Below are 24,220 nucleotides of genomic sequence, written 5' to 3'. Positions count from 1 at the left end.
GCCAGGGAGGGTCAGCGCTGGCCCGGCGGCGGCGAGCATGGTTCGGGCCGGAGGCACGTACGGGCTGGCGGGGGTCGCTGCTGGGGCTCGGCCTGGAGCCCTGTAACCTGGAGCCCTGTAACCTGGAGCCCAGGCCTCTGCTCCATTTTGCGTCCTCTCGGAGCCACCCGGACAGCCTCTGCCTCCGCTGGCTGCAGACTTCGCGGGGCGGTTCCGTGCGTGGTTGTTCGACCCTCTGAGTGCTGCTCTGGGACCCCCTGGAGTGCGCAGGGCGAGGGGCAGGGTCTGCCTTGCCCACGGCTCTGGGGCAGTGGTACCGAGGTGTGGAAAAGCACGTCCAGTTTGCTCCTTAGCAGCATCCGGAGTGTCTGGATGGGGCCCTTCTGTCTTTCACTTGTGTTTTCAATGATGGCTCGAGGTGGCAGAGCTGGGGGAGTAGAAGGGGTGTTTTAGGGGAAAATCTAGAGATTTAGGGAATGGATGTGCTTGGAAGCAACTGGGAAGCTGGGCAAGTCCCAGCAGGGGTGAGGAGTGGTGGATGGCAGCAGAAGAAGCTGGGGACAGCTCAGCCCTGTTTTGTGTCCAAGGCTGGAAAGTAAAGGTGAAGTGATGCTGGCCTGAACTCCCGCAGCAGAGGAACGGAAATAGGCAGGAGAGGGGCAGAGGTGGTGGCCAGCAGGATCGGCTGCTCTGGGAGCCGTAAGGGGGCAGTAAGGGGGCACGACCCAGATGAGACCAGAGTGGGAATGGCAAATGCATGATGGCTTGGTAATGAACATAAAGACAAATGAGACCAATCTGAGGGCCTCCTTTACAGAAGGAAAGACGTCATGATTTAAGGGTGGATGTGAGACTATGCCCATGAGGTGTTCACAGAACCACAGGCTTTGGGTTGGAAAGAACCTTAAAGCTCATCCAGTTCCAACCCCTGCCACGGGCAGGGACACCTTCCACTAGAGCAGCTTGCTCCAAGCCCCTGTGTCCAACCTGGCCTTGAACACTGCCAGGGATGGGGCAGCCACAGCTTCTCTGGGCACCCTGTGCCAGCGCCTCAGCACCCTCACAGGGAAGAGCTTCTGCCTAAGAGCTCATCTCAGTCTCCCCTCTGGCAGGTGAAAGCCATTCCCCTTGGCCCTTGTTCAAAGCCCCTCTCAGGTTTTGTCATGGGCCCCCTTTAGGTACTGGATCTGTCCCTCAGGAATGTTGGGAGAAGACACTTCCTGTCTAACATTTATCCAGAAAATCGAAAAAAAATATGCACTTCATCTTCTTTGACTGCATTTTTTTCTGAGAAAGTCATCAGGTAGCAAAGAGAAACGCGGTCTGCTTGGGTTGTCCATGGCCACCACCTTCTCTTGCATGTTTGCACACTGGGTTCTTAAACTTTGTGTTACTGCTGGACAAGTAACAAAGGCACTTTATGACTCACAAAGTACCCTGGAAAGACATATTTGTAGCAGAAGGTTTTTAAGGTACTCATCCTTGAGCCCTCTCACCACTATATCTCATGGGCTGGAAAGCTGTTTTCCTTCTGCTGCTGCTGCTGGAGGTGCCCTCACAAAAACCAAGTGTACAGACACCATGCAGAGGAAAAAAATGTATCTGCCACAAAGTGATGTCAAATGAAATGGGCTGTTGGGTTTTTTTCCTTCCCCAGTGTGGTTAGTAAATCCTTTCGATGTGGGAACCAGCATTTTTCATAACTAAATACAGGTTGAAAGCAGCTTTGAGCCTATCCTCATCCCTGCAATGGGCTGGGCCACCTTCAAGGCACAGTTGCAACCCAACTGCCACCATCAATGCAATTAATCCTTTTCCTCCATTGTTTACCTAATGGGGAATATGGCACCATATCTGCCCTCCACAGCAGCCGCACTGGTTTCAGACCAGCTCCAGCTCCAACTGGCAGTCACAGAGGAAATACCATTTTACTACTGAAAAAAATAATTTTTGTGGTTCGGATGCTGCAGCCACCAGCAGCTTTGCCAAGAACTTCAGTTCTTACACAGGAAATGAGGCTCCTTTGAAAGCACCAGAGTGGGGATATATATATATATATACATATATATAGCTTCTCTGAAAAGATATTTAAAGAAACATATTGACACTAGCAAGAACAGGAAAAAATAGCTCCTGGCTGTGGGGAGTGAGGGCTGAAGGCAGCTGAGCCCACCCTGGGGGAGTGGGTGATAATAGTGGATTAATTCACAGCTCTTTCATCTCCAGGAAAATGAGCTCCTGTGCCCTGTGCTGTGTGAACCCCCGTGCTTTCAGTCTCCTGTCTTTTAATTGGAATTAGAGGTGCCTCTGATTGAAAGCAGCTTCAGCAGCAAAGAAATGAGTCACCTCATCTCTTTTCAGCAGGTCCCTTTTAGGAACCTATTTCCCTCTCCAGGGAAAGAAAATAGTTCTTCTTTTACCAGATTAGGGGCTGCTTTTCTTTTTAGGGCAATCTGGAGTGGAAGGGTTTGGGGGCTTTTTAAATATATGCAGAATATATATATGACAAGCTGAGAGAGCTGGGCTGGTTCAGCCTGAAGAAGAGAAGGTTCCTTAAGGGGAGACCTCAGAGCAGCTCCAGTGCCTGAAGGGGCTACAGGAAACCTGGAGAGGGGCTTTGGACCAGGGCCTGAAATTTTGGCTGAAGACTGAGAAACCAAGGATGGGAAGAAGGTGCCTGTTGCAGCTCACAGCACATGGGTGTGACATGGGGCCAGGCTGAGCATCGTCTGCTGCAGCACCATCCAGCACGCAGGTACCCCAGTGCCTGCGCTTCAATACCCCATCGCCTGCATCACTCCAGTGCTGTTGTGGCTGGAGGACTGGAATGGCTGCCCCAGCCCATGCACAGGTCCTGAGCTCAACAGGCACCCAGCTCCTCAGACCCCTGTATTTCTGAGCTAGAAAACTGAATGTATTTGTAACTCGAAGCAGGAAAGACCAAGAGCAGTGGATAAAGCCAGGGGATGCTGCATCTTTGCAGGCTTGTTCTTGCACAAACCTGACACTTCAATTTCAAAAAAAAAAAAAAAGGTTATTTTTTATAAAGAAATAGGTTTGAATTCAGAATATTGACAACTATGTTTTAAAAAACATACTCTGCTGGGAGGGCTGGTGAGGATGGCTCAGGGACATCCCGGTGCAGGCAGGAGAAGCTTTGCAGGCAGCCCCGTGGCTCAGCCTTGGACTGGTGCTGGCATGGGGGTACAGAGAATCGACTTAAATCCCCTCTGTCCTGAAGAGATTCAGTCTCTCCCTGCTTTCCCCTGGGGTGACCCATGCTGGGGCGTTTGGGACGGGAAAGCAGCACTCAGAGAGTCACAGAGCTGCACGGGGCTGGATCCTGGCCCCAGTCTCTGCCACCAGCTTGGCTGATTCATTTGACACAGTCACCAAACTTCCTGGGGACAGGCTGTTCCCTGTGACAGCAACCAGCAGCGCAGGCGGTGCTAGCCTGGATGCAAGTCCCAGCCCCTGGCTGGACTAATTACACATTGCGTGCTGTTCCAGGCTGATCACAGCAGAGGGAAAATGATCCTGGTCCACATGCAGAAGGTGAAGTTACTTACTCAAAGGGATATACAGACATTTAATATTGTATGATGGGCTCACAGTGGTTTGGTTGGAAGGGATCATAGAATCATAGGATGGTTTGGGTTGGAAAGGACCTTAAGATCATCCAGTTCCAAACCCCTGCCATGGTCAGGGACACCTCCCGCTAAACCATGTCACCCAAGGCTCTGTCCAGCCTGGCCTTGAATACTGCCAGAGATGGAGCATTTGCCACTTCTCTGGGCAACCTGTTCCAGTGCCTCAGCACCCTCACAGTAAAGAACTTCTTCCTTATATCCAACCTGAACTTCGCCTGTTTAAGTTTAGACCCATTTCCCCTTGTTCTGTTGCTACAGTTGGAGATGCTTGATCCTTGAGGTCCCTTCTAACCTGGTATGCTGTGATTCTAAGAAAGGGTAGATTCAGACTAGATAAAAGGAAGAAGTTTTTTATGACGACAGTGGCAAGCCACTGGCACAGGGTGCCCAGAGAAGCTGTGGCTGCCCCATCCCTGGCAGTGTTCAAGGCCAGGTTGGATACAAGGGCTTGGAGCAAGCTGCTGTAGTGGAACGTGTCCCTGCCCATGGCAGGGGATTGGAACTGAAGGAGCTTTCCAGGTGTCCTCCAACACAAAGTGTTTTATGATTCTGTGTGGGATCCACAGCTTCTCCAGGCAACCTGTGCCAGTGTCTCAACCACCCTCACTGTAAAACTTTTCTTGCCTATGTCCTGTTTCACACCCATGTTCCATTTAAAACTGTTTCTTAGCACACAGGGGTTCCTTTTGTAACCACAGAATTTCAGTTCCTTCTTTGGTGGGATATCTCTCCAGCTTGACATCATGCTAATGGAGAGCACATCATGTGGGTTGGTTGTGGTCATGGTTGGTGTTTTGCCGCAAGGATGGGCTTAGCCTTGTGGCTGCTGCAGGTTATAGCCCTGGCCATTGCTTGCTACATCTTCAGACCAGCACAGAAGTGACCCTGGGTGGTCCCCATCCCCACCGCAGGATCTGAGGTGGGTACATCCTTCACTATGTCTTGGAGTCTGTGCCCTCTCACAGGGCTCAGTGCTCACTTGCTGCTTCCTTCTTGCCCTGCCCTTGCCAGCTGTGCTGGTTTGGTGCTCAGACCAGCAGATGCCATTGCATTCTGTGTTCCTGCCAATGCAAAGAGCATCAGTGTGGTGGCTGCAGAAAGTTGTGTTACAGAAACCAGGTGGCTCTAGAGCTCATTCAGTTTTGTGCAGCTCAGAGTGCAGTTACCAGAATTTTTTATAGCTTGCTCATGAAACTCAGGCTGTGAGGTGACCAGAGCTGCCCAGATGTGCCATACATGAGTCTTGGGGTGAAGAAGACTCTTCGTTACTTGGCTGTCGATCAATCTAACAAAACTCTGCTAAGCACACCTACAGATCAGTTTACTGAAGCTGTGGTTACTTTATTCCAGGATTTTCATGATTTTATACACTGCTTTTACCTAGTGTGTCTGGTAACCAGTTTGCTGTGTTTACAATAAATCCCAATTTAATAGCATCCTGTGCCCTTCCCAGGTGGGTTTTTGGTCCTGCTGCTCCAAATGCTGCATCAAAAGCTGTTGGCAGCTGGGTTTCTGCTCCCTCAGGAGTCTGCTGTAGTCCCACATTCACCACCCAGCTTTGTACCATGTTCACCCTTTACCCAGCGGCCAGTTCCTATGTCAGTTGTGCTGCTTGTCTGCTGCTGCTGAGGAGGGCAGGTTAAATACTGACTGTGCAGAAAAGAGACAAGTTGCAGCGAACAAAGGAACCCTTGGGGAGAACGGGCTTCTTGTGCCAGGGCCAGGCTGGAGACTTGCTGGTTATCGTTACCATTTGTCTCTTTTGTTCCATGTGAGCAGTTCATGGCATTGTGTTTTATTTTAATTAGCAGATGCTGGCTGGAACCTGGTGTTTTCCAGTCATTGTGTTCACATGGAAGTAAACAAGAGCACAGGGTTTCTTAAGCACAAATAGCGTTGCAAGGTGCGTGTGCCAGAACATCAGGGACACCCAGGAATTGACTCTCCTCCTCCTGAGAGCCCAGAAAAGAGGTAGTGCTTAGACCTCACCAGTAGACCTCACTGATCTAGTGATGTGTGTCCTGAGACAGAGCCCTCACCAGGCAGCATTCCTCCAGGATCAGGCGTCCAGGCGTGGGAGGGTTCTGGGTATGGTTGCAAAGAGCCATTTGCAATTTCTTCACAAAGCAAGATGTGTCCCTCAGGTGCCCAGTCATCTGCTGGTGACGGTCACTGCTCATCCAGGCGTCGGCCAAATGCAATCTCTGCAGTCCACCGAATCAAGCGCTGTCTTCTGCATCCCAGTGGGTTTGGCAGCAGGTCACGCTGGTGCTTGCCCTCACCCTTGCTGGTCCGTGGGCATCATGGTTGTTTCTTTCCTCCAGAACCCATGGTTACTGCATGCACCAAGTGTGCTGTCTTCAGGTTGCTCCTTGTGGGCCACCCAGTCCGGACCTATAGTGCTCAGAACTGCTCACAACAGAAGTCTCTCACCATGAGTTAGTGGTGTGCGAAAATTTCCCAAGGTCTTAAGGCAATGGTGAAATGGAGACAGGGGGATTGCCTTCTGTGTCAGTGTAGGCGAGGAATGGCTCCCCCGGAAGAGATGATGACTTCTGCACTGAATAAATCAATGAAGCCATTCAAGAAGTCATCTTTTCTAGTGGATGCATTCACAGACTGTTACCGGTTGGAGACCTTGTTTGGCTGGTTTTCCCAGCCAGAAGGACTGCACTTCACAAGTGGGAATGTAATGTTCTGACTGTCAGCAAGGTTTGGCTGCTTCCACACTTGTCTGGAGAGGTCTAGGGTAGGAATTTCTGAGTTTCTGAGTTTTATGGTCTCATTCTGTTACCTGGAACTTCCGTGATCCAGGCTGTCTTCCTAAGATGTTGGATCGGGTGAGGCAACCCCTTCAGCAGCCAGCCTGAACAGCAGGACAGTTGCAAGTTGGTGTGGCTTGTTCCTCTCCATGGTCCCAGGGCTCACTTCATGCTCACTCTGGTACCTGCCACAGATGTACCCGTGCCTCTCCCAAGCACAGAGCATATCGTTGCTTATGTTGGGCTTGTGTTGGAGTAGGGAGGGTCACGCAGAGCATGGCATGAAGCTGGACCTTCACCTCCTTGTGCAGGAGGGGTGAGGGACGGGGGGATGACTTGGAATGTGGCACAGTCAACATTGCAGTGGGTGGGATCCAGCCTGGAGTTCCTGTCATGCCCCACAGCACTCCCTCCATGTGTGGGCACCTCAAAAGGTGATGTTAGCTGAGGACTGGGTTGAGCAAGACCCATCTCCAGGCTTCTCTCATCTCCTGGTGAGATGCTCTTGGCCTCAAGAGGAGGACACGCTCCTCTCTTGTTTGTCTTCCCGGCTACTGCAGTCCAACTCCAGCTCTTTTTATAGGTCGGAAAGAAGTGCCTTGAGTTTCTGAGTCGTCTGGGAGGCCAAGCACACAGGGAGCGGTCACAGCTAGAAATAGGGCTGCTGCATTCCAGTTTTATTATTTTTTTTTAGCTGGGATGTCCAAGTTTGACGAGTCCTGCTGCCGCAAGCAATGAGCTGGGAACCATGTCCTGCATTTTTTCCACTCAGTTTGGGTCTTCTTTCTCCTTTGCCTTATTCCCAGTGCCCTCACACCAGCCGTTGTACCTCCATAAGATGGCTTTCCCAAGGAATGAGGTCTGGCACCTCAGCCTGTAGTTTCTGTAACCCCCGGGTATCAAAACTTGGCACAGCCGGTTTGCCAGCAGTGCTGGCGGCACTGGCCGAAGCTGCAGAAATTAATCATGTCTGGGAGGTGGAGCAGTGATTAGTGTTTGCTAAAGCTGCTGGGTGGCGAGCAAAGAGCTCACACAAGATGTTCCGCAATTTCTGCCCACTGGGAGGGAAGCAAAGCTTTGTCTGCTGCACAGACGCGAATAAACGAGAGCAGAAAAGAAGAGGACAATTTGTTTGACAAAGCCCTTGGCTTTCAGACCCTTAAAATTAGCTGGGATTTTGGCTGTGGTACAAAGCCAGGGTAGGGGCACCTGTGAGCACCGTGCATAACCATGGCGAGAGCTTCTTATTCTTGCCCTAGCTATTTCCATCTTTTCCAGCCCTGGAGGGTAGGAAAGACTTGTGCTCAGCTCCTTCCTTATGACTGCCCCACGTCATGACCGCAGTACTGGAGGCTGCGATGGCTGGGTGCTCCCAGCAGCCTGGGTGCTCCTGCACGTGGCTGTCTGCTTTTCACCTGCAGTGTTTCCTGGACCTGTTGTTTAGTTGCAATATGCTCTTCTTGCAGGTCACAGCGTCGTGCAAATTCTCACTAGTTCTCACTGTGTGGATTTCTCTTTCTCAGTGTCTCACCGGTGGGTATGGCATGGGAACGGTCACGGCAGCTGAGCTGTGTTCGGGGCTCTGGCATGTTTCTGGTAATATCAGTCAATATCAGACCAGTCAGTCTGGTAATTATCAGTCATAGAACCATGGAAGGTGTCCCTGCCTGTGGCAGGAGGCTGGAACTGGATGAGCTTTCAAGGTCCTTTCCAGTACAAATCATCCCAAGATTCTGTTTCTATGATTTTTCAGTTATAGATCCATCAGGGAACATCCCTTGTTCCTCCTCTGTCCCATTCTGCTCCTCTGCCCCATTCTGCTCCCCTGCCCCATTCTGCTCCTCTGCCCCATTCTGCTCCTCTGCATGAGGAATGGACACCTGAGCCAGAGATCCCTGGGGGATGGATGTAGAGCTCCATTCTGCTCCAGCACAGGCAGCCTTCTGTTGTGACAGGGTTAGATCCTATGTATTAAGTATACACAGCTTAGGTCCTGTGTATTTATTAAGCCAGTATTTATTAATTATAAAGGTTAAACCTTCCCAGCAGCAGAGATTTGGATGCTGGGGGTGAGCTGTTTCCTTGCTGGGGCAGAGGGAAGCAGGTTCAGCCCTGGGGTATCATCCTGGCACTGCTCACCTGTGAGGGGACGCTGACCAGTGAATGGACAATGTCATTTTATCTGTCATTTGGACATCAGCTCATTTCCTCCACCAGTTCCCCCCTGGGCTGAAATGGGCACTTTGTTGGGTCTGGTGGGAGGGGACGAGCCTGGTGCCCTTCACAAGACCATGGGCTGCAAACTGTAGCCCGCAGCACACCAGTGCTGCTGGGAAGAGGCTCTCCAGGAGGCGGGAGGTGAACAGAGGTCTCAGCAGCTGGACTGGGGAGGCGACCTGGGATGCCAAAGAAAGCGGAAAAACCTCGGGGAGCCTCCGAGGCAGCGCTGCTGCAATCTGCTGCCGCCCACTGTGCTCTGACCGCTCCCTGCAACTGCGCCGTGCTTGAATATGAGAGTGCCCCGAGCTGGAAATGTGCCCGGGGCTGTAAATCCATTGCCTAATTCCTATAAATACTTGTGCTGCTGCCCATCAGTGGGAGACTGCAGCCCTCTGCGTCCCTCCAGCACCACCCTGCAGGCTACAGGTAGGGTCTGGCAGGGCTTGGGCAGCGCCTGGCCCTGCAGGGTGGGTTCCAGCCGCAGGGACAGCGTTTGCTGTGGCATTTTCCAACCTATTGCATCAGGTGGTTTCATTTCAGCTGAGTTTGTTCTCTATTTGTTATGCAGATGCGCCAAAGCCATCAATATTTGGGCTTGCTGTAGGTGCTGAGGTGTGTGTCTGCATGGCAAGTCTGTCAGGAGCATCCCCTCATCTCCCTTCTCTGTCTTTTGGGTTTGGGTGGAAATAAAGCTCGAGAGAAGGTATGAGAAGGTCCTGGGAGGTAGGTGTGCAAGGTTTGGTTGGGCACCGAGTTGAAGTATCACACACATGACATTGTCACCAGGTCTGTGGGTCTCAATTCAAGTGGCAAACAAAAGCAGATAATTAATTACTCCTCTGATGGGGCAGTTTGAAGATCACCAAAGGCCAAGTTTTGGGGACCAAGCCCCCCACCAAAGGGAGGGGGCTCCATGTGCATTGGGGAAGGGAGGAATTGCAGATACTGAAGGTATTTTGGCATCCTTTGCCTCCAGCCCCATGGGCACCAGACATGCTCCACATGAAGCTTCCAGGGCAGAATTTAGGGGCTTGAACAGGAAATGGGTGGGAGCTTTGTTTTATTGACCATCCTCTGAATCGTTGATGGCACTGATCCAGATAGAGGCTGCAAAGTGGAGAAGTGTAGACAAAATTGGGGGCCGCTGATGGAGGCAAATGTCCGTATTGGTGCAGGAGGATGCTGGGGGCATCTATGCCCATAGCCCTCTGGGGCTCACAGGGAGGTGGGTGATGGAGGAGCTCTGGCAGCCCAGGGATCGCAAGGTGGCAGACATGGGAGGGGCAAACACAGTTCTGACAGTTGGGTAGCATGGTTGTGACCTTTGCTAACCCTGTGTCCTTCTGCTGGGCGTTTTGCTTATGTTGATGGTGTCAGCATCAGGCTTACAAACAGGAAATGACCATCTACAGCAGTGCATTGTGCATGTGTAAAGGAAGACAGATGGGGCCACAGGGGACACAGAAGAGATCTGCAAGTGATGAGCATGTGGTCATATACTTACTAGCGGAGGTTAAGCGTGCAGGTTTACATCCCACTGCTATGATTCACTTATGTGGCTACTGAAGGCTGTCCTTTTGCATCAAGGGCTGCACATAGTGCCTTTCCCATCTGTCATAGGATCATGGACTCACAGGACAGTTTGGGTTGGAAGGTACCTTTCAGGGACACTTTCCACTAGAGCAGCTTGCTCCAAGCCCCAGCCAACCTGGCCTTGAACACTGCCAGGGCTGGGGCAGCCACAGCTTCTCTGGGCACCCTGTGCCAGCGCCTCAGCACCCTCATGGTACCACATTTCTCCCCTATGTCCAACCTCACCCCACTGTTGTCCAGTTTAAACCCATCGCCCCTTGTCCTGTCCCTGCAGGCCCTGCTCAAAAGTCTCCATCTTTCCTCTAAGCCCCCTTGAAGTCCTGAGCAGCCACAGGAAGGTCTCCCTGGAGCCATCTCTTCTCTGGGCTGCACAACCCCAACTCCCTCCCCTTTCTCCACAGCAGAGCTGTCCCAGCCCTTGGGCCGTTTTGGAGGCTCCTCTGGACCCACCAGGTCCATGCATGTCTTGTGCTGGACGCAGAGCTCCAGGAGGTCTCAGGAGAGCAGAGCAGAGGAGGAGCATCCCCTGCCTCGACCTGCTGGTCACGCTGGTGGTGATGAGCCCAGGAGACACTTGGCTTTCTGGGCTGCAAGCGCACACTGCTGGGTCATGTCCTGGTTGTCACCCAACAGTATCCCTGAGTCCTTCTTCACAGGGCTGCTCTCCATCCATCCATCCATCCATCCATCCATCCATCCATCCATCCATCTATCCATCCATCCATCCATCCATCCATCCATCCATCCACCCACCCATCCATCCATCCACCCATCCACCCATCCACCCATCCACCCATCCACCCATCCACCCATCCACCCATCCATCCATCCATCCATCCATCCATCCATCCATCCATCCATCCATCCATCCATCCATCCATCCATCCATCCATCCATCCTTCCCTGCAGTCTGTGCTGGTACTGGGGATTGCCCTGACCCAGGCACTGGACCTTGCCCTTGGCCTGGTTGAACTTCATGAGGGTCACACAGACCCACTCCTCCACCAGCCTGCCCAGGTCTCTCTCATGCCACGCTTCCCTCCAGCCCATCGACTGCACCACTGCACCGTGTCATCCTTTCTGTGGCTTCCTTGCCCTCCATGCCTGGTGGGGAACAAGAGTTTCTTGTGCTCCAGGGTTGGATGGGAGGATCTGCTTGGCTCCTCATAACAGGAGTGAGCAGGGCAGATGCTGCTCTCCCTGCCTCTCTTTCCCTCTTGCATTTTTAATCCCATTGGCTTTGCAGAGCTGCTCACAGAGCTCCTGCCAACCCCGGACCAGCCCCATCCACAGGCACTGTCTGAGCAACATTACACAAGGCTTGTGCAGCTGCTGTAACACTAACACTAGAGATTGAACACAGAGCTAAAAATAACAAACGATTGATCATGGCAGCTTGAACCCAGCTTGGTTGGGTTCTGAAAGAAAATCTGTATATTGACAACACAACAAAGCGGCTTCCTGTACAGACAGGAGAGAGAACGGAGCCGGGCCTCCTGCCCATGCTCTGGCCTCGGGCTGCCAGTAGCGCCAGCTTCATCTGTGTCTGTCTGTCCAGCTTCACCCACGTCCCTCCTTCCTGCAGGGATAGCACGGTTCTGCGCCCCGGGAGCTCATCATTTATGTTGTGCTGGAGCACAGTGACGTGGAAGGGCTGCTCTCCTCCCAGCACCCCATGCTGGTCCAGCCTGCAGTGGGGGGCCGGGGGAAGTCACAGCCCCTCGCTGCCAGCCCTGTGCTGCCCACTGCTGCCTGCGCTGCCAGCTCCGTGCCGACACAGGCCTGAAGTGTGGCTGCCAGCCCTGGACCCGTGCCCACTTTCTGATCTGCTTTTTCCTCTCTCTTTCACATGCCCAGGAAACTCTGGCATTACAAGGATTTGAACATGGCCTTGAGCTTTTTAAGCACTGCTCCGGAGCCGATATTCTTCCTAAATCAAGATTTGCAAAGGTATTTGGGCATTAGTCAGCCAGGGGGATTTCTAGAAGTATCAGAGCTCCCAAATACCCATTAAACCTGCCTCATGCGAGTGCAGATTTGGTGCTGAAAAGTAGCTGAATCACCAAGACTGATGATTTTGGGGATATTTTCTTCCATCACCAGTTTTAGTGTAAGGGGTTTCTGAAGGTTGTTCAATGCTGGATCCCTCCTGAAGAACGCAGTGGTGTGGGATTAGCCCAGAGGGGTTTTGCTGAATTTCAGCTGAGTCTGGAGAAACTCATCACACCTGCAGCTTCTGCTGATGCAGCTGCTCCATCCCTGTATCTCCAGTAACCTGTGGGGTGATGTGGGCTGTGCAGGTCTTGGCTCTGTTTTGGAAGAACATGGAGCAGTGCAGAGGATCGGTCAGGAAAGGATGATTCAACATCCCAGTGCAGCAGAAGGAAAAAGCCATTGCCACAAACAGCAATGGTGAGGTGGGTTTGTCCTCTAAATTTTCCCAGAGAATCTGTGGCTGCCCCATCCCTGGCAGGGTTCAAGGCCAGGCTGGACACAGGGGCTTGGAGCAAGCTGCTCTAGTGGAAGGTGTCCCTGCCCGTGGCAGGGGTTGGAACTGGCTGAGCTTTAAGGTCCCTTCCAACCCAAACCACTGTGTGATGCTATGATTGGATAGAAAATAAATAGTTTTCTAAGTGCTCATTGGTTTTCCCAATGAACCTGCTATTCTTCTTTATACCTAGAGCTCTGAAAACCCCATGATCCTAGGGATCCCGTATAAGAAGGATGCTCCAGCAGCATCCTGCACAGTTAAGGCATGGGGCAGGACTAGTTTATTATGAGCTAAGAGAGCTGCTCTTGGGAGGTGGGTTTAAACTGCTCCTACACTGCAGCAGCTGGAAAAAAATGCCATCCCCCAAGGAAAGTGAATTGAAGAGTTTGAATGCAAGGGATGGTTTTAGAGCAGGGCTCCTGTTTGGTTCCTTCCCTTGGGGAAGACTTGGGGAATACAGAGAAGACAAAAGGGAGCACAGGTATTATTAGTCATCCAGGAGGGGGGCGGCTGCAGGGGAAGAAGGTTTAAAAGGCTTTGGAGTATTTTTAGACCTGGTAAAATGAACACTGTGGGGAGGGAGAGAGGTGAGGGGACCATCGTGGTCTGGACTACAAGTAGTGTCCCAGCAGCTCACAGGGGCTGCAGGAGGGCAGAGAGGGGCTCCTGGGTGGTGTGAAGAGTCCAAGACGCAAGCACTGGAGGAGGTTAAATCGAGCCAGGGGGAGGGAAGGGGGCTGATCTACCTCTGCAGATCAGCCAGGAGGAGGATGAAGGCACTCAGGGGACAAGGTGAAGTGAGGGGCTGCCTCCCCCCTGCTTCTCCTGGGAAACAGCTCTCGCTTTGCCTTCTCTATTCCCTTCTGGAAAAGGTCCTTTCATCCCCCTGAGCCAGCAAGTCTGGTGCCCTGCTTGCTGTTTTTCAGCAGCCCCATCAACACATTCTCCCTCTGCAATTGCCTTCATTCACAAGGTCATTCCCTCCATCCCAACCGGAGCACATCCTCTCCAAAGAGGCTTGCCGGAGCTGGTCCTCACAAGCTCATCCTGAATTGCTGGGTTGGGATGCAGCCCTGGAGAGGGTTGCTGGAGCCTGGATTGAGGCGTGTGGGTTCGCACACCCACCTGGGTTGCTCGATACATACCCCTGCTCCTGCTGGAGCAGCATGGAGCAAGTCCACTTATTGCACAACCATGGGGCATTTGGGCAGGTGAGTGAAGTGTGATAGATGTATATTGTACCTGTAGTAGATGAAGAGAACTGGAAGTGGAGCCTATGCTCCTGTAGCTGCACAGAGAAGCAGGTCAGCACCTTGGCATCTTTACAGGAGCCCCTGGGAATAACCTGGGAGCACCATGAAGGGCAGGAGCATCTCTGTGCCCACACAACCATTTCTCCACAGCGATGCCCTGAACTGCAGCACAGAACTCACCTGTAAAGCAAGAAGGGAATTCCCTTCACTCCAGTGCATGCCTGTAGAGGTGGGATTTGTCCTGTGGGTCACAGTGGCCCCTCCAGAGCCCTGGCATGGTCCTCTGCACTGCCAGGGTCCTGTGCACCTCTGGCCCGCTCAGGGCTTTCAGCTCAGAGAGCACAGCTTTCATTGCCACCGAGGAAATGTGGGGCTCCCTTTGCTCCAGGGGCCCTCTCTAAATTGCCTGCAAATTAATTTTCAAGTTTTATTCCAGAGCTGCCGTGGCTCTTGGTTTTGCCCTTTAGCTGAAGACCCCCTTCACCTTGACACCAGTGGACTTGGAGCTTTCTGCCTTTTCCCCAGGTGCTTCCTGGCGGCCTCCAAAGTCCAGGCTTTGCCAGCTGGAGCAGCTCAGCCATGGGGACATACACAGCAGCGGCATACTTGCATGTCCCAGCTCTGCAGCATCCATAGGAGACAATCAGTAATGTCAATAACTGTCATCTCTCTGAGCTGGCTTTTGCATCAGCTGAGGTGCTTAGTTCAGGGGTGAGCTGGTGTGAAAGTTTGATTTTGAAACGTAAGTTAATGATGACTTAATTTGTGGGATTAAGGAGGGATGTTGGGAACAAAAAGCCTGTATGTGGCAGGTGAGCAGCTTGGCATGGCTATTCGATGGTGTTACAGTGTCGGATGGGTCCTGCATCTCATCTCACAAGTCATCCAACTCCCATGCAGATGGCACTGTAGAGAAAGTCACATCCTACCCTGGGGCTGGGTTTTTCTCCTGAGGATATTCCTTGGTTCTGGCTGTGCCTTGCAGGGGGTGTGCTGCATACCTGCCTGAAAGTCTCTTCATGTGAATGAGGCATTAAAACCTGATGACCAAGTGCTATTTGCAGGGCTGCAGCCTGGCCAGGCAGGACAGGACATCTGGGGCAGCAAGGCAGCAGTGATTGTGAGATGGGTCAGTGAATTAATGAATTCCAGGATCCCGTTAAGTTAGGGGGAACCAGGTGGGGGCTGGGCTGCCTAGCGAGGACCCAAACTCCCAGTTGCCATGCCAAGAGCACGGCTGGAACTCATTTACTAAGGGCTTTGCCATGCAGAGGGCACAAGCCCTGCTGCCCCCCACAGCCGTGGTGCTGGGCTCTGGGTTTCCTAGAATCATAGAAAGAAGGCTGGGTACAAGTTGTGTTGGTTGTAGATAATTCGGAGGTCTGACCCGTGCACTTCTGGGGGCTGTCCTGGGGACACTGGGGTTGGTGACTCCTGTGGCCACTACAGCAGAGACAGTGCCTGCTGTGCACATGAGCTGTCAGACCTGTTGGGATAGGGGCTGTCAAGCCCCCTTATGCCTGGCATGATGATGGGGCAGGCATCAACTGCCAGAGGGGAGACTGAGATGAGCTCTTAGGCAGAAGCTCTTCCCTGTGAGGGTGCTGAGGCGCTGGCACAGGGTGCCCAGAGAAGCTGTGGCTGCCCCATCCCTGGCAGTGCTCAAGGCCAGGTTGGACACGGGGGCTTGGAGCAAGATGCTCTAGGGGAAGGTGTCCCTGCCTGTGGCAGGAGTTGGGGCTGGATGAGCTTTAACAAACCTTCAACCCAAACCAGTCTACACGTATCTGATTTTATGATCATGCCGCTGCTTAAAACCATCTGGTCCAGCAAAACCCCAAAGAGCTGCGTCCCCACAGTGCTGCTGAGCACCACGTCCTGCCATCCGCCCCAGGAACCACAGCACAGGCTTTAACAGCCACATGAGGAAAACACAACCTGGGTTTTGGCCCTAAAAGCTGCTCCATCCCCCCCAGGCTGGGATGAATGGAGGGGTGTCGGGTGCTGGCCATGCTCCGTCCCCACAGAATATGGGATCCCGTTATCTTACTAAGAGTGGCCAAGTCTCAATCCTGAAGTAAGTGGCTGAGCTGTCACTAGACTGTGCTAATCCCAGAGGATTAGCACACCCGGCCAGGGCCAGCACCACAGGAGCATTTCTTCCTTGGGGCTGGGAAGCTTCTTCAGCCACAGGGCAGCCGTGACACTTCTGCCTGCTGTGGGATTGCTTTTAGGGGTGTGCAGAATAGCAGGAGAATCGTTTGTGTTTTTGTGCCTCCCATCAGAAGATGCAGAAAGTGCTTCTTGAGCGCGGGTAGAAACTGGGGAAAAACCCAAACCGCTCCTGCCTGGGAGCTGGCCTGTCCCACAGAAGGCATTGGAGCAGCCATGCTGGCCTGGGAACCACAGACTGAGACGAGGGGGCTTGATACTGCACCAGTTTAATTGCTTTTGTTGCTAGAGCCAAGACGGCTGTGTGGCCTCCTGTGCAAGGCGGGTCACTGCCAGACCTTCCTCAGGTGCAGCTTCCCCCTGCCCAGGGACAGAGATGGCGCAGGTGGGGCTTGAGGATGCGGCAGGGGATGGGGCAGGGAGTCTGTTAATGGGGCAGGGAGCCTGGCAGTGGGGTCAGGAGTCTGGCAAGGGGTTGGGCAGGGGCTCGGGCAGCAGGGCAGAGGATGGGGCAGGGGATGGCCAGGGGATGGCCAGGGAATGGGGCAGGGGATGGCCAGGGGATGGGGCAGGGGATGGGGCAGGGGATGGGGCAGGGGATGCGCAGGGGATGGGGCAGGGGATGGGGCAGGGGATGGGGCAGGGGATGGGGCAGGGGATGGGGCAGGGCATGGGGCAGGGGATGGGGCAGGGGATGGGGCAGGGGATGGGGCAGGGGATGGGGCAGGGGATGGGGCAGGGGATGGGGCAGGGGATGGGGCAGGGGATGGGGCATGGGGCAGGGGATGGGGCAGGGGATGGGGCAGGGGATGGGGCAGGGGATAGGGCAGGGGATGGCCAGGGGATGGAGCAGGGGATGGGGCAGGGGATGGGGCAGGGGATGGGCGGGGGATGGCCAGGGGATGGGGCAGGGCATGGGGCAGGGGATGGGGCAGGGGATGGGGCAGGGGATGCGCAGGGGATGGGGCAGGGGATGCGCAGGGGATGGGGCAGGGCATGGGGCAGGGGATGGGGCAGGGGATGGGGCAGGGGATGGGGCAGGGGATGGGGCAGGGGATGGGGCAGGGGATGGGGCAGGGGATGGGGCAGGGGATGGGGCAGGGGATGCGCAGGGGATGGGGCAGGGGATGCGCAGGGGATGGGGCAGGGGATGGGGCAGGGGATGCGCAGGGGATGGGGCAGGGGATGGGGCAGGGGATGGGGCAGGGGATGCGCAGGGGATGGGGCAGGGGATGCGCAGGGGATGGGGCAGGGCATGGGGCACTGTTCTGTGCGCAGCCCACCGCCACCCCCGCGCTTCAGGCGCCCGCTTCCGCCCCGCCGCTGCCCGGAGCCGCTCCCGGAGCCGCGGTTCAGCCCCGCGCCCCCCGCGGGGCTCCTTTGTTATCCCCCACCTCCCCCCCCGCTCGGGTTGTGCCGCCCCTCGCGGGAGCGCGCCTCCCCCCCCCCCCTCCCCCGCTCGGCTCCGCCAACCGGCAGAACCTTCCAGCGCTGCCGCCGCGGGCACCGCCGCCATGGGCACCGCCGAGCCGCGCTGAGCCCCAGCCCCGGCCGGCAGCGCCATGGAGCTGGGCAAGGTGGTAAGTGCGCGGCCCCGGGACCCCCACGGCGGAGCCCTACCCCCGCCCGGGCGTGGCATCCGCGTCCAGCCAGGGATGAGGGTTTGCATCCCGCGGAGCTCCCTCCCGGGGAGGTTGGGAAGCGCCCGGATCCGGGAGGAGGGGCTCGGGGGCCAGCGGGAGCCGCACGGTGACCGGTGGAGCTGAGCCTCCCCCCACCAGTCCCGCGCTGATGCACCCAAGCCCGGGTTTGCTCCAAGCCGCCCGTTTCACCCGCCTGCCCCGGTCCGCGGGTCCGGGCAGTGGCACGAGCACGCGCGTGTCCCCCTGCAAACCCGCGTACAACCGCACACCCTCATCCCCACACCCGCCCCTCACCCGGGCATGCGGGATGGACTCAAGTTTGGGGTGAGAAGTGGGGTTTGAGGGTCCATAGAGGCGCGGTCATCATCTGCACTGCTCACCTGGGGATTTGGCTTTTCCCAGTGCTCCTTGTCCCGGTGAGGGCGACAGAAGGTCCCTTGTGTGCAGCATGGAGCCCACGTGGTACCAGCTGTTCATGGCTCCATTGCAGGATCCAGACATCCTGGTGGGATATCGGGTGAGAGGTGGGAGCAGTGGCTCAGCAGGAGCTGTTGCAGAGAAGGATTTCCACCATGGCTGCCATGGCACCACTGGGCTCTGCATCCCCAGGGCATCCTGGCTTTGCTTCATTCAGGAGCATCCTGCCAGGGCCAAATGCACCCTAGGCAGCCTGGGTATTCTGTGGGGGTGAAGCTTCCCAAGGAAGGTCAATCCTCGGGTGGCAGCTGGACACCAATGTGCATGTTTGGAGATGAGCTGTGGCATCTGCTCCCTGCATCCTCCAGCCTCACTCCTTTATTTCCTCCCATTCAAAAAAAAAACAAAAAAAACAAAAAAAAACACCCAAATATTTGCATTTGCTGGGAAGCAGAAGACTTCAGTCAGGACCTTTGGGAAAGCTTCTGGAATATTTGAAGGTGGACCTTTCTGGAAAACAGCATCCTCCCTTCCCCGATGGAGATCACTGGTGCTAGAAGGGATCAATTTCATTTAAAATCCCTACTTACAATTGAAAGTCTGCCCATGGGACAGCTCCATGGCCAAGCAGCTGGGCAGTGCAAGGCAGGAGTGATGGAGTGCCCACATGGATCATCATCAAAACCAGGAACAAGTATTTTTTGTGTGGAGCAACCATGGAGGAGTGCAGGGTCCTGTGGCACCTCCAGAAAGGTTTTCTGCCTTTCCTCGGATCCAGCCACTGTGCTGGGGTTCAGTGGTGCCGTGGGACCTCTGGTTGTGGTGGGTCGGAGGTGGCCGGTAGCAGCGACCAAAGTGATCCCCAAGCTCTTCTGCAGCCTTGATTGACTTCTCTTTTGACAGTTATTTCAGCTGGAGACTCCAGAGGGATCTGGTTTTACAGTGTCAGCTTCCCCAGTGGTCTCTGCTGAGGTTTGGCTTCTTCTGCAGCCTCTCTTTTTCCCAGCTGTTCTGCCCCAAATCACTTTTCACCCTGTCCATTCTTTTTCCCAAAGGGTATTGGTGTATTGGAAAAGTGCATATTCCTTAAACTGGATTGACCAAACACATGGCCAAGTAATTAATCTGCATAAATTGTTTATGACACTGGAGAAACCCAATGGCCCAACCAACTCTTTGGGTGCTGGTGCCCCATGCTGGGCAGTGATGTGTTCAATGTAGCAAGTTCTCATCTCTGGTGTTGGTGGAACCCTTCCAGCTACTGGTGACCATCCTGCTCTCCCCTCCTGGCATCAGATGTCTCACTTGAGTCCTTGGGACCCACCACAAGTTGTGTGGGTGGTTGTCTTTGTTCTTTGCTGGCCTCAGAGGTGGAGGAGCGATGAGATCCCGCTGTCTCTCCTGCCCCAGCTTTCAGGATGTTCTGCACTCCTTATTTTCACTGGAGGCTCTGGAAGGGCCAGGCGAAGTGGTGGAAGCCCTCGCATGTGCAGCTCATGGGTGCATCACCCTCTGGATCCCAGCCTCTGCTTTAATGTCACCTGCTGTCCTCAGGAGGAGTTGGTGGGGTGGTCTGTTCAGAGACATTCAAAATGTGTATCCTTCAGCTTATTTTCATCTTTCCACCATTACTACAGCTCACAAGGTGAAAGTCTTGGTGGGAGCCAGACAGTGGCTGTCATCCTCTTGTGTGTGTGAAGACCTCTGAACATCACCTCACCCTGGCCTGGCCCAAGTGGTTTCTCCATTGGAAGCAATTCCTCTGCTAGAAGAGCTCCTCCATAACACCAACACTGGGCTATGCCGTGTGCCCAAGAGTGCTGATGGCGGATAGAGCAAGCATGACATGGATGTGAAGTCATCATCTTCCCAACTTAGAACTGGGGTCAGTGACGCCAGGCCAGGTCTCTACCAGAAGACCCTCATGGCAATGCCATCTTTTCCCAACATGGCTTGTGGAGCCCATGGCTATCTTCCCGGAGACTGGTTTGGGGTGTCACATGTGCCATAGGGCAAGGTGTCTCCAAATGCCCCCAAAACCCCCATGCTGGTGTCCCTTGGGATTCAGGGATGTTTCTGGTACACCTTGGTCCTCCTCCTGCTGGTATCCAAGCTGGTGGCATCAGCATCTCCTTGTAGACAGGTACATCCCAAGCCATCTCCACTGGGAGCAGACCCAATGGATGCAGTGAGGTTTTGGGGTCTCTAACACTGGAGACCAGCGTTACTTTGGGGAAATATGGTGGTTCTAATGGCCCAAGCGAAAGGAAATACAAGACATGTCATTTGTGGAATATTCCTCATCTGGTGGGATCAGGAGGCAAGAAGAGCAGCAGCACCTGAAAGTGCTCACACAGCCCTGGTCAAGGCACTTCATCCCTGGAGCGGTTCCAGCATGTGGCCAGCAGGAGAGGAATGCTTTCCTTCTGAACTCACGAATCCAGCAGTGGGTGCAGCCGGATAACCCAGATTAAATCATGGGAGGGTATTTTTAACATCTCCTCTCACTCCCTGCTCAAAGGAAGCATTTAAGACTGAGCAGGAGGGTTGGTTTATGCTGAGCGTAGTCTATACAGAAACGCATCCACGTGAGACCTGGCCCCATGTGGCTGCTGTCGAAGGCCACCATGGGTGTTGGCGGTGGGGCTGTGATTTGCTTTTAGCCGCTGTTGGTGAGGGATGTTCAAAGCTTATGCCCCCCTCCAGGGCCAGGGCACAGCGTCGCTGTGCTGGGATTTGCATTTTAATTAAGCTCATGGATCTTTTTCCCAGGCTGGTTGCAGTCAGGTCTCGCTGCTGCTCACTTCCCCTGGAGCCCCTGCATCTGCAGGGCTTGGTTGCGGGTGGTTTTCCAGAGGTATGCTCCATCCCAGCTCTCCATTTATAGAAAGGAATTAAGGAGAAATGAGGGAGTGTTACTAAGAGGATTTACACTGCGACTTACTCAGTTTCTCCAAATAATTTGCAATAGCTCTGGATTCTTTAATCAACACTCATTTCCTTTTGGAAATGAAAGGAGAAGCAGGAAGGTGCTGTGCGGCTCCTGAGGAGAGCTCTCAGAACAGCAGGAGATGTGCAATTCAGAGGAAGCTGAGAGTGTAATCTGGGGAGATTCAGGGGGATGAAGGTGTGGAGATGTTCATGTGAAAGAGTGAAGTGTTTCTCAGTGCTCAGAAAGTCCCTGTCACTCTGTCCAGGTCCCTCCCTGCAGTTTTGGACTCCTCAGTCCCTGTCTGGTACCTGTGGTCACCTCTGCATTGGTGGTCTCAACAAGAGGCACAGTCCTCCCGGTGCAGAGCTGTTGATGGCTCTGCTGTGGTGTGGCATCTCCCTGGAGAGGAGCTGGGCTGTGTCAGGGGTCCCACAGGACATGGTCTGCAATGCTCATTGCCAGTGGGAGTCCTGGAGACCTGTGGGAAGGGTGCTCAGTTCCCCCAGGGAAGGGCTGTGATGGTGCTTCAAGCCATGGGCAAAAGACCTTGCATGGGTTTCTGGGGGTTCTTCAGAGGGAAGAAGAGGTGCTCAGGCAGGTCCTGCTGCTCCAGGGCAGGATAGTCCCAGTCTGTATTGCCTGGCTGCCCCTTCCCCAGATGGCCTGAGCCTTTCCTTGCCCCGCTCCAGAGGTGTTCTCAATGCTAGCGACGCTTGCAGTGGCACAAGTGCGTGCAGCGTTCCTGGTGCTTGCTGCAGTAACGGACCCACTGGCCTCTCCTCTCGCTTCCCTCCCGGCCCTGCTGCCTCAGCTGCATTGCACAAGAGGAAACGCCAGGGTTTCCTTTCCCGGCAGCAGTGGGGAGGGTGTGGGGCTGGCGGAAGGGCCCAGCTGCCCCACACCCCCGTGACTCCCTGCCATGCTCCCAGTGCTGGGAAGCGGTGATGAGCCCATTGGGTGCCTGTGTGGGGACCAGGAGCTGGCATCCCTCCATGAGCAAGACACCGGAGCTGGGCCAGCAGCAAAGCCAAGGACATGCTTGTGGCCTGGCAGGTTAGAAACAGCCCTTGTGCTGTCGGAGCTAGTAATTAAATTAAAATAGCCATCAGCTGTAGGTGCGGGATGGTGTTGGGAAGCAGCACCTGTGGGTTGGCCTCAGAGACCCTCTCCGTGGCAAAGAGGTCTGAGCTTTCTGTCATAGAATCGTAGAATCTTACGTACTAGAGCTAGAAGCCTTTCTTTTTCTTACTCTGTTGTGTCAGCTAGCTTGTTTGTGAAACTTACCAGGGAGTCGGGGAATGGTTTGGGTTGAAGGGACCTTAAAGCTCATCCAGCTCCAACCCCTGCCACCGGCAGGGACCCCTTCCACTTGCTTGAAGCCCCTGTGTCCAACCTGGCCTTGAGCACTGCCAGGGATGGGGCAGCCACAGCTTCTCTGGGCACCCTGTGCCAGCGCCTCAGCACCCTCACAGGGAAGAGCTTCTGCCTAAGAGCTCATCTCAGTCTCCCCTCTGGCAGCTTAAAGCCATTCCCCTTGGCCTGTCCCTACATCCCTTGTCCCAAGCCCCTCTCCAGCTTTCCTGCAGTCCCTTCAGGCACTGGAGCTGCTCTGAGGTCTCCCCTTCAGGAGCCTTCTCTTGTCCAGGCTGAACCAGCCCAGCTCTTTCAAGGCAGCCCCGAACTTTTCTCCTTTTTGACCTTTCAAATGCAGCAGGGGGTTGGGGATGGAGGGTCCTGGAGGCCTCTGTCCAGAGCCGGGGGCTGCCAGTCTCCATCACCCTCCTGCCATGTCTCCCTGCTCTGAGGGCATCACTTCGGCCCTCTGGCTGGATAAAGATGTCCTTGCTTTCCTAATAAAAGTCTGCAGGAAAGGGCATTTAAACTGGGAGCGTTTCCAGCTTTCCCAGGGACGCAGAGGCCAGTGCCTTAGGCATGGGGCAGCAAACACCACAGGCCTGTGGGGACCAGCCCTGAGAGCAGCCAGTGCAGCTGGAGCAAGCACCAGTGTCCCCACAGCAGGACTGGTTCATACTGGGATGTCAGGACCCAGGCACCTTGTTTCACTTAAGGGGGTGCTCAGCCTTGGAAGGGGGTGCAGTTGGCAGCTGCAAGTGAGATCAGAAGCTGTCTCAAGCCTTCAGCCCATTGTTCCTGCTCTGTCTGGTGGATGCTTCAGTGGCAGAGAGACTTCCAGGGGGGTTTGGTTGGGCTGGAGGGCTTGGCTCAACACTAGTGTTTTGGACCATGCCTCGCTGTACGTGGGGTGCCTGTGGCTGGTGCCCATGTGCCCCCCCAGATCTACTTGACACAGTCACCAGGGTCAGTTGGGATGAAACCAGAGCAGGGCTCCCTCGGAAGGGACAGCAAGTTGGGATGCAAGAATGAGTGAAGTGGGAGAGGCACTGGGATAATCCCACTGCTTTAGTTGGTTTATATCAGTAACTGGCTACTTCTGGCAGTGCTGAGCCAGATGGTTTCTCCCCTCAGCAGTGGATGGAGCCTCACAGAACAGGTGCTGGGCAAGTGCTTGGTGCTGCCGGTGACGGAGGAGTGTGGAGAGTGGGTGGCCTCACGCTGGCATCGCTGCACTCGCTTAGGGTGACCGGCAGCATCCCCCCACTGCCAGCACAGCTCCCCGAGCTGTGGTTAAAAATCCTGCCCGGCAAATGCTTCCAGTGCTGCCGCTGCCTCTCCGGAACCTAAACGGAGTGCTGGCTCTGCCCTGGCTCCACAGTGTGGGCTTCACGCAATCCCCAACATCTCATGGAGTCCTAGAATAGCAGATTGGAAGGGACCTCAAGGATCATCTGGTCCAACCTTTCACGGCAAACCCTGACCTAGACTGTGTTGCAAGTTTTTTGCCTTTCTTGGCAAGGGAGCAAAAGAGCAGCTCTTGGGCAGGGTTGTGCTGGGGGGGAAGGCTGCCTGTCCTGCAGGAGGGTTGTGCTGGCTCCTGGTAGGATCAGTCTGGGCGGTGGGCACCGGTTGTGCCATGTTTGGATGTACCTGTTGGCAGTGGGATGGGAAGGTCCATCTCCTGCACCGCTCACTCTGCAGCTGGGGCTCCAGTCCGGCTCCACTCTGCAG

General features: G+C 54.6%; 1 protein-coding gene across 4 annotated transcripts in view; it reads left to right on the top strand.

The window, feature by feature from the left end:
• The window catches only part of HIP1 (huntingtin interacting protein 1), a 41,615-nt gene that overhangs the window by 483 nt on the left and 16,912 nt on the right, over positions 1 to 24,220 (top strand). The window contains exon 1 of one of the 4 annotated variants that reach the window (XM_057409930.1): positions 17,620 to 17,721. The exons of 2 other annotated variants lie outside the window; for them this stretch is intronic. In XM_057409930.1, coding sequence (XP_057265913.1) covers positions 17,704 to 17,721 — 18 coding nt within the window. In that variant the 5' untranslated portion in view covers positions 17,620 to 17,703. Of the gene's footprint in view, positions 1 to 17,619; positions 17,722 to 24,220 lie in introns of those variants that run through there. One more of the 4 variants, XM_057409931.1, reaches the window with a different exon arrangement.

Source organism: Pezoporus wallicus, unplaced genomic scaffold (genome assembly GCF_028554395.1).
Source record: "Pezoporus wallicus isolate ANWC-B61680 ecotype Strahan unplaced genomic scaffold, APGP_CSIRO_Pwel_v1 contig_10012, whole genome shotgun sequence".
Lineage (NCBI taxonomy): Eukaryota > Metazoa > Chordata > Aves > Psittaciformes > Psittacidae > Pezoporus > Pezoporus wallicus.
Note: the sequence above shows the minus strand (reverse complement) of the source record. Positions and strands in the feature narration are given on the sequence as shown.